At 41.8% G+C, this 17,637-nt stretch overlaps 1 protein-coding gene across 1 annotated transcript; it reads right to left on the bottom strand.

Moving 5' to 3' along the window:
- Nucleotides 1–2,220: 2,220 nt before the first annotated feature.
- LOC128690459 (crustacyanin-C1 subunit-like) lies at nt 2,221–3,997 on the bottom strand. The gene is made up of 4 exons (XM_053779134.2): nt 3,680–3,997; nt 3,087–3,171; nt 2,850–2,972; nt 2,221–2,671 (listed from the first exon to the last, which is right to left on the bottom strand). Exons 1-4 carry the CDS (start codon nt 3,815–3,817, stop codon nt 2,424–2,426), a joined length of 594 nt encoding a protein of 197 aa, XP_053635109.1. The 5' UTR covers nt 3,818–3,997; the 3' UTR covers nt 2,221–2,423.
- Nucleotides 3,998–17,637: the final 13,640 nt, after the last annotated feature.

Below are 17,637 nucleotides of genomic sequence, written 5' to 3'. Positions count from 1 at the left end.
CAACCATTCCTAACGACAATTCGAGAAGAACATTGTCAATAAAACTCCCTAAACAATTTATTACACTTAATATTATAACTATAATTTCCATTGAGTGGTAGGATAATTAAGGCTTATCGGATATGTTCACGCTATACCAGTTTCCTTCAGGTATTACATTTTATTAGGTCAGTGTTAGGAAAGAATGATCATCCATATAATTTTGTGGAAACTCTTTATGACATCAAATGATCCTATAGTTACAGTAGAAAAAATAAGCATTGTTGTCTTACCACTCACTGGAAATTGTAGTCACAGTAAATATTTAATATTAGTAATGGCTGCACTTTACAGAGGGTTCTATTTTTTTTTTTTTTTTTTTTTTTGCAAGTTTGATCCCTGACAGCTTACAGCATGCCTCACTAATACGGCGGGTTAGGTTCCAGACGGCCGCCGTAAAGCGAATATCCTCTTATAGCAAATCACGGCCTTTTTGTCACTTGCCGGTGCACCTAAAAGCGTATAAACATGTTTACACTATGACTTATTATGTGCACAATACCACTAAGTGTTAAAAAGGAGATGTAAAAATCCACAATATTAGTTACTGGAGAAAATTCAACACTTCTGCTCCAGATTGCCACATTAACGAGGCCTTAGAGCTGTTTTACAGTTAAAGAATTTTTATATGAAATATTCTTTGGCAAACTTATACATTCTGATAAAAGGTGTTGCATCTACGTAAGCTTCTGCAAGCAGTTGCCTATAAAAATTACTAAATTTGCTGGAAAGTATTTGAGTTAAAAGGCCGAGTAATTTATGCCTAAGGCATAAGATTCCCGGTGTGCATCTTTGCAGTACTAATATTGCAAGGTTTTACTTTCTGCCGTTGAATTATTCGTCTGAACTTCCCGAGAAATTACTAGATGTTGTTTCTCGTGTCATTCGTAATTAAATACACTGTTAACAAGAATTTTTGTCCCTCACTTAATGCACTATTTCCACAGCTTCGATATTTTCACCTGTCTTCTGTACTGAGTGACCAATGAGAAGTCATCAGTGTTGCGTCATCAGTGTTAGGTCATCAGTGTTGGGTCATCAGTGTTGGGTCATCATTGTTGCATCATCAGTGTTAGGTCATCATTGTTAGGTCAACATTGTTGGATCATCATTGTTGTGTCATCACTGTTGGGTCATCACTGTTGGGTCATCACTGTTGCATCATCAGTGTTGGGTCATCATTGTTAGGTCATCATTGTTGGATCATCATTGTTGGGTCATCATTGTTAGGTCATCATTGTTGGATCATCATTGTTGGATCATCATTGTTGTGTCATCACTGTTGGGTCATCACTGTTGGGTCATCACTGTTGCATCATCAGTGTTGGGTCATCATTGTTAGGTCATCATTGTTGGATCATCATTGTTGGGTCATCATTGTTAGGTCATCATTGTTGGATCATCATTGTTGGATCATCATTGTTGTGTCATCACTGTTGGGTCATCACTGTTGGGTCATCACTGTTGCATCATCAGTGTTGGGTCATCATTGTTAGGTCATCATTGTTGGATCATCATTGTTGGATCATCATTGTTGTGTCATCACTGTTGGGTCATCACTGTTGGGTCATCACTGTTGCATCATCAGTGTTGGGTCATCATTGTTAGGTCATCATTGTTGGATCATCATTGTTGGATCATCATTGTTGTGTCATCACTGTTGGGTCATCACTGTTAGGTCATCACTGTTGCATCATCAGTGTTGGGTCATCATTGTTAGGTCATCATTGTTGGATCATCATTGTTGGATCATCATTGTTGTGTCATCACTGTTGGGTCATCACTGTTGGGTCATCACTGTTGCATCATCAGTGTTGGGTCATCATTGTTAGGTCATCATTTTTGGATCATCATTGTTGGGTCATCACTGTTGGGTCATCACTGTTGGGTCATCACTGTTGCATCATCAGTGTTGGGTCATCATTGTTAGGTCATCATTTTTGGATCATCATTGTTGGGTCATCACTGTTGGGTCATCACTGTTCGGTCATCAGTGTTGGGTCATCATGAAGGGCACCTTCTCTCCGTCATAGTCATAATATAACAGAGTATAAATAATATATCCCAGAGGATATATTACCAGGATAACCTGGTAGTATATCCTTGGGATTCAAGAAACTTATTTTTTCTCTTCAATCGTTCTTTAGGATTTACAGTAAAAAAATGTATAATATATTTCTTACTGAATTTATTTTACTTATTATTTCTGTGTTTTCTTAAGTGTAACGAATATCTAATATATTACAAATTTATAATAAATGCTCACATCATGCAAAATAATAGATTTTTCTTTTTTATATGTTTATAAATAATAAGTAAATTATGCGATAGACTGCGAACTATGGTGGGATAATTATTCGTTACATCACAGCCAAAGAATGCATTCAGAGGAATTTCTTGAGACCATAATCACAGAAAGGTCCTTGAGGGGTCTGGATGAAGCGGGAAGTGTCAACATGGATGCTCTTGAAGACGGCTTCACACTGCTTCACAAACTTGTCTGCCAGAACGGGGGAGCGACTGAAGACGAAGGCAAAGTCTGAGTAATACTTCAAGTTGTAGCTGATGCAGGAGTATACACAGGCATAGTTGGTGTAGTCAGTATCCAGGATAACGTATGGGGCGCCAAACGCTGGTGGTAAGAAAATGATTAATAACTCTATGTTAACTGTTATTAACAATTCCACAATATGTATGTAGTGTGTAAACAAACTTTGCAAATTAATAATTGTGCATTCATGTGTGTCACGTCATCTACTGTTTCCACATAGATGTTGGTCATGAATGACTTATAAACTGCGGCTACTTACTGTTCTCATAGTCAATGGAGAAATGAGGTTCACCGAAGAGATTGGGATATAATTTCCCAACGCGACTCAGTACAGTGCCGAAGCCACTGATGCCAGTTGATGAGATTAAAAACTGCTTTCCATCTGAAGTTTTAAAATGACGTTTATAATGACAGTTATACACATTCATGTTATCGCAAGGCCTCGTATAAAAATATCAGTATTTATAGCAGTACAGGAGATAAAAAATAATTTTACCGAACACATATTCATTGCGGACACATTTCTTGAGAAGTTGATACGGGTTGGGAGTAAGTGCAAACTCGTACCATACGCCAGCGTACTGAAATGTGTGAACACATCTGTTTATTCCTAGTCTGTTTATATGTAAATACTTTATTTTCTTCCTATCAATCTTTTTCTCCTTTGGAATACGACTTATATATATTGCATTTTTTTTTTTCAAATTCGGTTCTTTATTTCAAAATATTCTATATAAATATTCAATAAGCGGAAAGCCCATAGATGAGCAGTATTGATGGATTAAAAGTATTTCCCAGCTATATTAGTGAAAAAATCAGGTGATAAGATTAAGGAAACGAGAGAAATACTCAGAGAAAATAACGCTGGAAATACTTAAATCTAGAACAAACAATGGTTAGGTTAGGTCAGGTTCGTCAGGAAACAGGTCAAATGTTTCCTGACGTGGGTCTTAGTTATATGATAACCCGCCGTTGGAGCTTATGGTCATCTGACCGAGGCTTTCCGCTGGCTTACCCCTCCACCCCTTTAAAAATTATGGTCATAGGAATAACCATATAGTTTTACTGAACAACCAATACCAAACATACGTTATGAAGGTGAGGAACTTGGTGGGTCCACAGCTTGTACTCGTCAATAGCAGGACACTGGCCGGGAACTACGAAGTCTGGGATCTTGTCAGTACCGACGGCGGCCACGAGGACCAGCAGGACGGACAGCGACTTCATGGCGTAATACAGCAGCAACTTCTGAGTAACATTTGCAGTGCGGTGCTGTATTTATAGTGCTGGTCGATGCCACCCTTCACGTTAATTTTGCGAGTTGGGAGTGTAAGTTATTCCTAAGATGAACTCTGAATTTACCAACCATAATGTCCTCTTCTAAATTACATGAATAGCGTTGTTGAAATTTTCAAAAATGACCTGAAATTCAATGTCATTTTATTCACTAACTGACTCACTTGGAGAAAGTGCTCTCACCTTTCATTAGCCATGAAGCAACTCATATAAATGGGCACATCTGAGTAGGATCAGCAGTGTGGCAGTGACCTGTATCTCGCTCACACCATTCTTCATATATACCCAGACTTGTCTATGTCTCAGGGCATAAATTCGGAGAGTTTTATTTGGTATTTATTTTACATCTTAGAGCATCTATGAATTAAGGTGTACATTTGATATGGAACTTTAATGACTCTTATGCAGACGACAGCTTTAAGACTTATAAACCTGCCATCACTCCTCGCTCTTAGTTTCTGGTTGTTCCTCAGTTAACTTTTCTTAACTGAGGAATCTGGATAAGAAATTCAGGTACATGTCACCAAACTATGATTCGCATTAGCATGGAAATAATTATCGCTAGTAATAGACGCTTGTACTGTGGTGAAGTGGACCAGGACAACAAGCTGGCTGACCTTGGATTCTAATCTCTATCTTTTTTTTTTTTTTAACCAGGTTAAGGATCCCTAACTTTATTGACAAGCTATTTACAGGTTAAGGATTCCTAACTTTATTGACAAGCTATTTACAGGTTAAGGATTCCTAACTTTATTGACAAGCTATTTACAGGTTAAGGATTCCTAACTTTATTGACAAGCTATTTACAGGTTAAGGAATCCTAGCTTTATTGACAAGCTAAGAGCTGTTACCTACATCATCTCATTTGAAAGCATTTTTATTGTTATGAGACATACAAGTAGGGAACAGGATGAAATTGGAGCCATCTGTGGGCCAGCATTTTCATTTGATCAATTGACTATCTCGTTGACATCATTATGCTGTACGAATGTGTTCCAGACTCGAGTCATTCTGGGTATATATGATCTCAGATGGAGTGATGTTCTGGAGAAGGGTACAGCTAGAATGAAAGTACTGCTTTCTGCCCGTCTTGTGGCATAAAAGCTTGTTTCACGCTATCCTCGAAATGGATCCAAGTGTGGTACTTTGACAATATTGGCCTTGTACATAACAGTAAGGCCTCCCACATCCCTCCTGTGTTGAAGGCTCTGCTGAAATGACAGATCTATCCAGGATGGGTCCAGGCGAGAGGTGAGACGTCTTGCTCTGTTCTCTACTCTGTCAAGCAGTCGTAGATGAGAGGGGGGGGGGCAGGCAAACCAAGAAAGTGGAGCATACTCAAGGTGTGAGCGTACATGTGCCTCGTAAAGAATCTTGCAACCCCTACTGTCAAGCAGATATGAGATACGGCGAAGTGCTATAAGCTTCCTGGCTGCCTTGTTTTCAAGATTTACAACATGGTTAGTTTGGAGTCAAGTTTCACCCCAAGGATATCAACTTCTTCTCCAGGTGCCAACATCCTCCTACTCATCCTTACTACTGCACCAGCATTACCATCATGGTGCCTAGAGACCATCATCATTTGCGTTTTCCCAGGTGCAAATGTTACTTGTCATCTATTTCACCAAGCTGATATAGTTCTTAACTGGTGATTGATGTAGCTTATAGCAGCTGGCATTTCTTCTCTTGGAGAAGTGAATGTCAGTGTAGTCATCTGCATACGCATGGGATTCTGGGATGAGATGAAGAAGGTCGTTGAAGTAGACATTCCATAACAATGGTCCCAGCACGCTACCTTGTGGAACACTTGCCCCAATAGGATGTCTTGCTGATTCCGTTCCTTTGAGAACTACCCTTAGAGATCTACCATGAAGGTAATCACTGAGGAGACATAGCGTAGAGCCTGCAATTTTCAGTGCTTGAAGTTTTGCTAAGAGGCCTTGGTGCCACACCCGGTCGAAAGCGCCAGCAATGTCCAGTGCTACCACACAGCTGACTTTGGATTCATCCAGTGACTGGTGCCACTTAGTGGAGAGGTTTAACAACAGATCAGCAGCAGAGTAACCTTTCCTGAAGCCATATTGGCGATCACAAAGTAGTGAGTGGTAGTCAAAAAAACTGTCATTTGTCTTGAGATTATTGTCTCAAGGATCTTACCAGTGATTGACAGGAGTGACACTGGTCTGTAGTTGTTGATTTCTGCTCTGCTCTTCTTTTTGTGAACAGGGACTACATTTGCCTCTTCCCACACAGAGGGTCATTTACACTGTACTAGGCAGTGCTGAAAGATGCGAGTTAGAGGTGCTGCTAGCTGGTCTGCACATCTTCTCAGCAATACTGGGCTCAACCTGTCTGGGCCCACAGCCTTTTCTTGGTCAAGCGATTTAAGAAGGAAATGCACCTCCTCCTGCCTTATTGTCACCACTGACAGTTTTGACACAGTTCTTGCAGCTAGCCAAGGAGGGTCCCTTGCTGGATCAGGAACTTGCATTTTGGTAGCAAGGTATTCGGCAAAGAGGTCTGCCTTCTCTTGACTACTAGTAGAGGTGGTCCCATCCTTTCGATTTAGAGGTGGAATGAGTTCATCAGGCAGATAACCTTGTCTGTCCTTGACCAGGGACCGCCAGGTTTTGGAGCCTACCGTACCTGATGCTAGCTTTCTTTTTGTGTCCACCTCCCATTTAGCAATGGCCCACTTTTGAACGTCACCCATATGCCTACAGGCTTGCCTGTGCAAGTTTCTGTTATAGGTGGTAGGATGTCTCTTATACCTTCACCATGCTTTGTACTTAGCAGTAGCAGCCTCTCTACAACGAAAACCAAACCAAGGCTGATCTGTAGGCTTCGTCACATATTGCCGGCGAGGAATGTGTTCTTGTTGTAGATTAAGGATGTGTCGGCTTTCACTTGGTTGTCAACATCCCCTTCTCTCTCTCTCTCTTTTTTTTTTTTTTTTTTTTTATTTTGTACACAGGGTTTGACAAGGTTAAGGATCCCTAGCTTTATTGACAGCTATTTACAGGTTAAGGATTCCTAACTTTATTGGCAAGCTAAGAGCTGTTACCTACATCAGCTCATTTGAAAGCATTTTTATTGTTATGAGACATACAAGTAGGAAACAGGATGAAGTTGGAGCCATCTGTGGGCCAACATTTTCATTTGATCAACTGACTTTATCTCTCTCTCTCTCAAGTTTCGTTTTCTTGCTGACAATTTTTTTGTTGTAGTAGTATAGGAAAAAAAAAACTTGGAATTGTTTGAATCCGTGATATAACAGGAGAATGACTTATCTACTTCAAATTTCCACTATTGGTGCGATTTCCTAAACACAAGAGCTCACATTGCCATTGTGACTAGTTTGTAAACCGGAACAATAAGAGAACAATGTGTCAACATCCGTGGCCCCAAAAAAAATCAGACTACTACCAGCAAATATCACAAATACTGCTGGATCAACCTGGCTGGTCTTGCTATGGGGACCAATGGGCCGCCACCAGCAACAGCCTGGTAGAACAGGCAATCCACACAAAATCCTAGCTCCAAGCCTGGCAGCAATGGCAGGAAAACTCGAAATTGGTCACAGGTATATCACTGGCATAGGTATATTTACATTTCAGATAGGCTTGCATGAGCCTCCACTGTGGCCACCGATGGAAACCTTCATGGAGGAATCTGCTAAATGACCATCAATACAATTTACCTCTTGTTCTTCAGTACCTCCATCAATGTTTCCAGCAAACCGTAATGAATCACAGTAAACTACTCAGAGGTTGGGATTTGAACCTGTGTATGGCAGCCCTAAAACTACGAAGCAAACAGTGAACCATGAAGGATATAACATGTTAACTAGGTATATTTATGCACCAGGAAGATTTGCGGGAGCCAACACTGTAACCACGGATGCGACCAAAGTGGCATTAATAGATTTAAGGGTGACTGCCTTGTTGCTGGTCACATCTTTGAGATGAAGGAGCAAGAAAGTCACAGTTCTAACTGTGTCAGTGACCCAGGAACAAGATTAGAAAAATCTTTACCATTTTTTCCTCAGGGTTGAAGGCAATCCGATCCTACTAGGACAAAGCGTCATTGATGGTCCCTGTCCCCATATTTGCTAAGTTCATCTACAGCCATATGATCAGCACCACCATCAGTAAATTTGCTGATGGTACAAAAATAGGCCGTGTGATTCATTTGGAGGAAGATACCCCTTTTGACCAATAATAAAATATATTTAGGAGCCATTCCCTGGACAAAGTCTGCAATTATTCCAGGAATATTTTGTGATCTTCATCTGGACGGTTAGATGTGGCTAAAGGATCCTGTTCATAATGTCACTGGCTTCTTCATGTCTTACTTACCAATATCTGAAATCTACAAAAATTTAGACCATGAAAGCAATGTTCGTCAGCTTCCACCAGGCCGCAAAAACATTCATCTTCAATATAAACAGGAGCAAAGCAGAGCCACTAGAGTATGGAGTGTGGAGATATATGGGATGAGATGTGTGACCATTATAAAAAAAATTGAAAATATTAAAAAGAGATCTCCAGAATGGCGAACACTGTCAACTGAGAGAAGCAATCTCCCTGTCACATAATATCGTCTGGGGCAGAGTTTTTGATTAATCTTTTTTTCACAATGGGAGTTGCCATTGCTGAATAATTTTAAGGGCCAATTTGCAGCTACTGTTAGTGCTGAAACTCAGAGTGTCACACTAAACAGTGTCATTAATGAAACAGGAGTCGTGCACGTTCGCTGAAATACCTGGATTGTCTAGTGGAATTTGGCTTATTAGTTGAGTGGATGTTGTGCAGGAAGACAGGAAAGCTGACAAGTAAGTTTGGGAAGTGCTATAGTATCTTTAAATTTTCAGATATCCTCTAGCAGAGAATCTGTGGTGCCCACTACAATGCCATCGTCTAGGAAACATATATTGAAGAATTAGGCACATGTGCAACATCTGGGTGTTTTTGTTTTTAGACGTTTCGCCATCCAGTGGCTTTGTCAATGCAAGGACATAATGTGAAGAATGTAGAATTATGTGCGTACAATTATATACGTACAAAGAATGTTACATTTTATTCGGCGTATGTGTACACTCCCATATTGGCTGCCTCCCAACCAGCGAACCAGGTGCTAAAGGTTTAACGATATGAGTACCCATCGTTAAATCAGTACCTTGGTTCATTAACCAATCATAGGCGAGCCCGCCAAATGTTAATGTGACGTGGCTCATTCATAGTCAACATTTGCCAGACTTGCCTCTAGCTGGTTGAAGCACAGTGCTCTCTCTTAGGCTTCTGTCTTTGCCTTTATCACCGTGTGGTACTTACTTTCAACTCCTGTACATAGTGTACGTAAGTGTACATAACTGTATATAAACATTTGGTGGAGAAAATACAAATTAAATATTATTGCTGAGTTTTTGCTCCAACCCATTACGAGATCACAAGCCATTATTACCTGTGTTCGTAATAGCGCTCCTCACAACTTCTAGGCTGAGGGAATGATTACCTGGTTTATGGTATATAATTCTATATTCTTTACATTGTCCTTGTATTGTACTGATAAAGTCACTGGTTGGCAAAACGTCTACCAATAAAGATACCCAGATGTTGCACATGTCTAATTGTTCATCTTATCGGTATTGTATACCATTCACAGGAAAGAAGTCACTCCTGCTTGAAACGTTCGTGTGAAACAATTTCGAGTTCACAAAGTTCGTAAACATTGCTGTAACTTGGCGGGAGGAAATGTAAATGGGACTACAATGTTGATGTACAGCTCAAAGTACAGCTTACCCTCTGGTTAAATTTAAAGCATTCGTAAAGCCCAGTTTAATGATGGCTTTATGGTGAGTGAGGCTAATAATGTACGTACCTGCTGCACGAGTTTTTTTTTTATATTTTATTTAAAACATCATAAATACAAGGCTGCTTAAAAATGAAATAGCATCACCATACATAATCTATAGAGTACACCAAGATTCACACCATAAATACAAGAAAAAATCTTTGTAACTAATACGAATAGATATATACGACAAACACACCATAAAACGCATACGTACGTTTCACTAAACACACACAATACCAAAAGATATAACTGTTTGTGTAACAAATATAACACTGGTGGAAACCCCCACTAAACCCATTATAAGTTACATTCACATCATACAAACATGTTACATTAATGATTAAACAATAGTTTATGTAATTTGCATACAAAATACACAATTGATTATAGAAATTTCAACTTTAGACACAAATTCAATGATTTACTCTAACAAATTCATTAACATAATAAATATTATATAAATTGACGATCATATTAATCGTCAGCAATTTCCATCCATTCTATATGTGATCAATCTTGATACCTATGAACTACGTTTGAATCACAAACAAAAATCACAATATTACGAAATATTTATAGAATAAAATTGGACGACTCAGGGTAATGTACACGTGTTATATCCCTTTAATACTTTGGTGACTCACAGACTAGATTAAACAGTAACAGGGAAGGGATAAAACATGCATATATATATATATATATATATATATATATATATATATATATATATATAATATGTGTGTAGGTTTGTAAACCCAAATATCTGGACCTATAAAACACAATCAAAAACAAAATACTAAGAAAACTTGTGACTCATGAAAAAACGAGTCTTTACACAAAGGGAAAGCTTCAAAAATATAAATACTGTAAAGGCACCACTGTCGTTTTGTACACAAAAGGTATAGTAAGTAACCCTAACTCCAGAATCAACAAGCACACATCCATAACAACTAGGATACATCCATGCTCAATCTCATATTCACGCAACTCACACCTCCCCCCCAAGAGACGAGCCAGCTATTGCCCACTGACCTACATGGAAACTTACCCGGCATGCCCGTATATTATTCACAAATTCACAAGGCTTTCAATAGTTAGCCTTTTATAACCGTCCGAAAAACCCTTATCCCACCTCATCCCATACAATTCCCTATTCCTACACATTGTACGATAAAACGTTATTGCAAGGACACGCCTTCTCACCTCACTTACCCCTTTTCCCCTCATTACCCACGAAATATAAATGTAATCCACGATAATATAATCTAAAGCTCGTCTAACTTCCTGGTCTACTCCACCGATGTCGAGACTAACGCGCGCAGGACCTGCACCCCTCCCCCCCACCCTCTGTACCACCCTACCTAACCAACCCCTGACATCTTCTAAACCTTCGCAAAAATAGACATGAAAAGCCGTGTCTTCTCCTCCACAAAACCCACACCCGCCACCTTCCACGACTCTTCTGGATCGTAGTCTTGCCCCTGACGGCAATATACCATGTAAAAAACGGAACACGACTTCACGCACCCTAGGCCGTAATTTCAGCTTACTAAATCAGAGCCAAATATTTTCCCACGAGTACATGGGGAACAAACCTTCTACTGGAGCTGCGCACGTACCCCACAGTAACCTACTTAAAACCCTTATGCGAATGTTTTTCCGTTCCCTTACCATCAACAAAGCCCGTAGTACAATCTCACATTACCTCAATTCCATTCCCCCATACCACTTTTTCAACTTCATATATACCTGTTCCATATTTCCCGCCATCACACCCACACGCAAAACCTCCCACTTTAGAAAAACAAATTTCACCCTACGCTTTAAGTCCAACAATCCCAAACCTCCTCGACGGACAGGTAACATAACAACCTCACGTTTTAACCAATCACACCTCGATCCCCACAAAAAGATAAATACTCCTCTCAATATTCCATTGATCGCTGTTCCTGTAATCGGGAATACAGCCGCAACGTGCCACACCTTACTATACAATAAAACGTTAACAACGATCACACGTTGGGCCAGAGTGAGATGTTGGGGCCTCAAAACACCCAGACGACCAATGACCTTTTCCAACGTCCTTACTGAATTTTCCTCCCGCGCCACATCCAAATCGTCTCTATAAATAACCACAAATCTTTAATGACATCGCAGTCGTGTTAACCACATTACAGCTCACCATTCCTCCCCCTTTCCAGGTACCCAACTCCATGATCATTGACTTTTCACTATTTATCTTCATACCCGTGGCTCGTTCAAACACACGTACATCTTCCAACACTTTCATAGACATCCGTTCACACACCAAAACAGTCGTATCATCCACATAACCTATTAATGCCGGCCAACCTCTCCCTTCCCCTACCCCCCCCTCACCCCGGGAATTGACTGTGCTCTCAACCATCCTGTAAAAGGGATCCTGAAAACACGCAAATAAGATCTGTGGCATAGGGCACCCTTGTCGTAAACCTCTACCCATCTCAAAGTCCGTCCCCATACACCCATTTATTTGTACTCTCCTCTTTCCTCCCTTATACAGCGTGTTTACCCACCCAACTATTTCTTCACCGTAACCCTGTCTCCTAAGTATACTCTGCAGTGCACCTCTTTCCACTATCATAGGCGGCTCGCCAGTCTAAGGCCAGTAAAGCCGCCCCCTCCCCCCCCCCTTTGACTCCACAAAACTTCTTAAAATCCCGTGACCTTCTAACATCAACCTGCCCGGCAACCCAAACTGCGATGGTGAAACAACCCTCCCCACCACGCATTTCACCCTATTACCCAAAATTTTAGAGAAAACCTATAGTCGGCACAGAGCAACGATATTGCCCTATACTTCCCAAGGTCTGGCTGCCCTTTGCCTTTCGGGACCAGCACCACAATTGCTGTATTCTGCTTATTCCCTAATGTACCCTTCTCCTTCATACAATTTAATAATCTTACCATGAACTTCCCATCAATACCCGGGGCTTTGCCCTTTCTCATTCCGTGTAAAGCAATTTCAATTTCCTCCTCAGTAATATCCCCACCCAAAGCCTTCCCATCACTATGACCCAAATTGCACTTGGCGTATGTGCACATCCTATTTAATTCCACTTCATCCACATTACTACTAGTCCAGTATTTTTTATACCACATATCCGCATATGTACTCATAGCTTTCGTGTTTCTTATCACTTGACCTGCTCTATGGATTCCCATCGTCTCATGTACCTCCAAGCTCGGGATTGCCATCAGCGCCTGCTTTTGCTTTTGCTGCCGCAACACACAGGCGGATGGCTCGTCTCCCAACAAAACTTCTTCTAATCCTGTTTGCACCCGCACCGCTTGAAACCGCTCATTATGCAACGTTCGCAAGCTCTCTTTTATGTCTACAATCTCGTCCATGGGGTAAACACCACCAGCCTTTCCCTGCCCATAACAACCTCTTAATCGATCCTCTAAATAATTCACTAGTCCATATTTTAGAGTGTTTATACGTTTACCCTCCCTCACCTAAAAGGATTTTATCCTTTCTTTTGCTACCGAGTCCCACCACGTTACAATGTCTTCTACCTCCTGACCTTCCCTTGAAAGCTCTTTCCACAGCATAGAAAAACCCTCTAAACCTTCCTCATCACCTAACACTAATATTTAATTTCCAATAAGGCAGATAAATTTCCGCCATCCCCTCCCACCCTACCTCTACTACTGCCCTATGATCTGACAAGACCGTCTCAACTGTATTAAACGACTTTGCAACTACTCCTTGAGAAATATACACTCTGTCCAACCTTGCAGCATATCCCCTTCTGATAAAAGTATGTTCCGTTTCCCACACCCCTCCCCCAAATACATCACGTAACTTAACATCCCTCAACAAATCTCTGAGAGGTGCAGACATTTACCCAGCCCCTTTGGGTTCGACGTCAGCCGCCCTGATGACAGTTCCAGTCACCCCCCACTACCGCCACTTCCGGAAGTGAACGCAAAAAATAAACAAGGTCCTCATACACAAAATCCTTTCGTACCTTCGTGCTATTCTCCGCAGGGGCGTACACACTTACTAAAGATACAAGCTTTCCCATCCAAGTTTTATCCACTCTCAGCACCCTCCCCCTCCCCCCACCCCCCTCACATCTCTGCAACACCCTCCCCCCACCCCCCTCACATCTCTGCAACACCCTCCCCCCACCCCCCTCACATCTCTGCAATACAAACGGGCTCGTCTCTTTTATTAAAAGACCAACACCACCTTTCAAATGGATAGTTGGCAGGGTCAGTACTTTATAACCTGCAACCTCCAACACTTCCCCCTCTTTGAAATTGTGTTCTTGAAGGAACATAACATCAACTCTATGTTTGCTAAGAAAATTGTTTAACCAATCTCTCTCTAGTCTAGTACATAAACCGTTAACATTAGCAGTCATACACCTAAGGTCTGTTATATTTTCCACCCTTGCCTCTTCTCCTCTCGTTTTTCACCACTTGAATTGTTATTTCTATGGGTTTTCTTTACAGTACCTTCCCATTCGCCTCCCTTCTTGCGATGGCGTCCCACATGCCCCCTCCTCTCTATCCCTTCCCTCTCCCATCCTCTCAGTTTTCTTCCCAGTCCTCTGTGCTGGCGTCAGTACGTCATCTGAATCTGACGTAACTGCTCGTTTCCTCGTAACGTTCTTATCCTCCATGTCAAGGTCTGAGGAAGCCTCACGGTGTACCTCAACATCCACTTTACAGTGAGGTATGAAGTCCCCCGATGTATCAGTCTCGTCGTCATTCCGCTGTCTCATTGTTTACGATCTGGACTCAAAAAGTCTCCAGCTACGTCATTTGTAGACGGAGCTTCCACCACAGGTGGTGACAAGGTCTTTAAAACTTCGTCCAATTCCTCCCCTATATTTAACACGTCATTTCGAGGTACCAATCCAGCAGATGGTATCGACAACGACTCAGGTGCAGGGAGCTGAGGGGAGGACTCTCATTTCGAAAAGCCTGTTCCACCATCTCAATCCACAAACGACCACGCCCTTCCTCTGATGATCGATGCTCACCTTCACCACGTGTGACCGGGGCTACCTCTTCTTGCACAGGTTTGGTCACGCGTCTGTTCTTCTCGCCTGCCGCCGCTATGTGGTCATACTCTCCACAAATGCGACACGTACGCCGTTGTCCAGGATATAAAACCATTACCTGTGTCCTAAAATCTTGAAGATACACGTATGATGGTATGGGTTGCCGCAACGTCATTTTAAGGCTGAAAGTTCCTTCCGGCATACCTTCGTAGGCACCCATCAACCACTTACCCTGCTGGGCAGAATGCACGGTCCCATATTTCTCAAATACGTTTCTGATGTCAGCTTCGTTCGCCTCAAAGGGGACATTCCGCAACTTTATCCAGGTATAATATCGAGACACGTCCACCAATCTCACACGCACAGCAGGCGTAACGTCAGAACACACATCTTGAAAGCGCGTAACCACCGATTCATAAACTGTCGCAGCAAGCAGTTTCACATACTCTATGCGCTCCATTCAACGCTATCCCATACAATTCACAGTCTTGAATGCCATATGTCTCCCTGATTATCTTGGGTAAGAGTATCTGAGCTGAACTAGGTGTAATCGCACCTCGAAGCAGTTCAATACCAATAGTATTAATGCGTCTGCGATGACAAACCGCCATCTTAACACCAGTAATTTTCCAGCGGTGTCAACAGAGACACGACACACCACCTCGTTCCACTGCTGTCAGGTTACTGAGGAGCGTCAGGCAAGGGGGTCTACACGGCTCAAAAGCGATGCAGACAATGGGCTGCACGAGTTGTTGCTGCTTCACAGTTTACTGGGATCTCAAACTTAGCTGGAGATGCAGCTATGGTTGCTACATTACGACTTACTATCCTGACAGACCTGTTAATAAGGTAGAGAGAGGGTGTTACTAACTGGTAATTACTGCGATTTCTTTTTAGGACAGAGGGATGCACCAGAAAAATGGGGATATTGACGTCAGACATCACTATCTAGGCAAACCTTTGCGACTCTTGCAAGTTCAGATAAGATTCCTTGTGCCTTGTTGAACGAGACATTTGCTTTGTGTATTAGGTCTCGACCCTGTGAAACTGCATGTTAATCTCGGTGGGAATAAAGCAGCAACTTTATACACACCTGGATATTGAGGTCAGTGTTATTGTTTGGAGCTCTGGGTTGGTGTTATCTTGTAGAGATGGAGTTGTGGGGGAATTTCCTGGGTGAAAGATATTAACACTAATAATCAGTGTGGATATTCTTCTAGTGTCACACTTCTCTCTTTTCTGACTCCTCACTGCTTTAATTTTAAAAGTTTCGATGTTAGCACTAAGGAAAAATATGGACCAATTTATCATCTCTACAGAATTTATGTAATTGACGAATGTTGATAAACCTAACAGTTGCAATGTTTGGTTAAATATTATAACACTGTTAGGTTTTGAGTATGTGTGTATGTGTGTACTTCAGATATTCTTGACATTTGATGACCTTCTCTGAGGAGAACATTTTTCTTATGAAACAGACCAACTATTTTTTATTGTTTTAATACTGATGATGGAATTTGATGCACCGAGACGTTTGGATGACATTTGAAGTTTACCACGACCTGAGTATTTCTGATCCTTATTGTATTAGTTAAAACACGGAGATGAGTCACAGGGATGTTAGGAACCGCTTCTTTATCCTTACAGTGGTCAGGAAATAGAATGACCTAGAGAGCGAAGCAGTAGAAGAGGGATAAGAACTTTAGGTATGTAAGGCTCACGCAGACAGAAGATTGAACCGTAGCTGCCAGCGCAGAGGCGGGGCCAGGGGCTGAGGCTTGAACCCTTGAAACTGAATTTAGGTAAATACAGTTAAATTGGTTCAGAATATTTAACACCTGCTATCATATTAGCATCTGCCAGAACATTGCCTCACATCCTCGATGAAACTCACTCTCGAGCCGCTGCCAAATTCACTGGTTTCTTGAGGGGGGAAAAGGTCACTGATGTCCCACAACCACCAGACAATAGCACAGCCTCTTGCTATTTGGTAATCCCTCTCTCCATGGCCCACTCGGGAGGCACAACTCCTGAGCAACATTATTAGAGCAATTAATAAGTTTTCCAGAGGTAATAAATGTGTTCATCTTCCATGAATGTTAACATTTCCCCTCATCAGCCTCGGGAAAAGTCAAACAAATAATGCCTGAAATCTTTAACATCAAAGCCAAAATTAGCAAAAAAAAAAAAAAAAAAAAAAAAAAAATAGCGGATTCCATTGGTCACAAACGCCACCACAACACAAGTTGTTCACGCTAAACACCCTCCCAGAGGTCCACACAAGTTGTTCACGCTAAACACCCTCCCAGAGGTCCACACAAGTTGTTCACGCTAAACACCCTCCCAGAGGTCCACACAAGTTGTTCACGCTAAACACCCTCCCAGAGGTCCACACAAGTTGTTCACACTAAACACCCTCCCAGAGGTCCACACAAGTTCTTCACGCTAAACACCCTCCCAGAGGTCCACACAAGTTCTTCACGCTAAACACCCTCCCAGAGGTCCACACAAGTTCTTCACGCTAAACACCCTCCAGAGGTCCACACAAGTTCTTCACGCTAAACACCCTCCAGAGGTCCACACAAGTTCTTCACGCTAAACACCCTCCCAGAGGTCCACACAAGTTCTTCACGCTAAACACCCTCCAGAGGTCCACACAAGTTCTTCACGCTAAACACCCTCCCAGAGGTCCACACAAGTTCTTCACGCTAAACACCCTCCCAGAGGTCCACACAAGTTCTTCACGCTAAACACCCTCCCAGAGGTCCACTAACACTGACCTCCCAGACACTACCACAGAAATGTCTTTAACCCTTCGTAATTCAGATACGTATAAAG

The sequence above is a fragment of the Cherax quadricarinatus genome, chromosome 29, assembly GCF_038502225.1.
Source record: "Cherax quadricarinatus isolate ZL_2023a chromosome 29, ASM3850222v1, whole genome shotgun sequence".
Taxonomy (NCBI): Eukaryota; Metazoa; Arthropoda; class Malacostraca; order Decapoda; family Parastacidae; genus Cherax; species Cherax quadricarinatus.
This window is presented reverse-complemented; position numbering and strand designations above follow the sequence as displayed.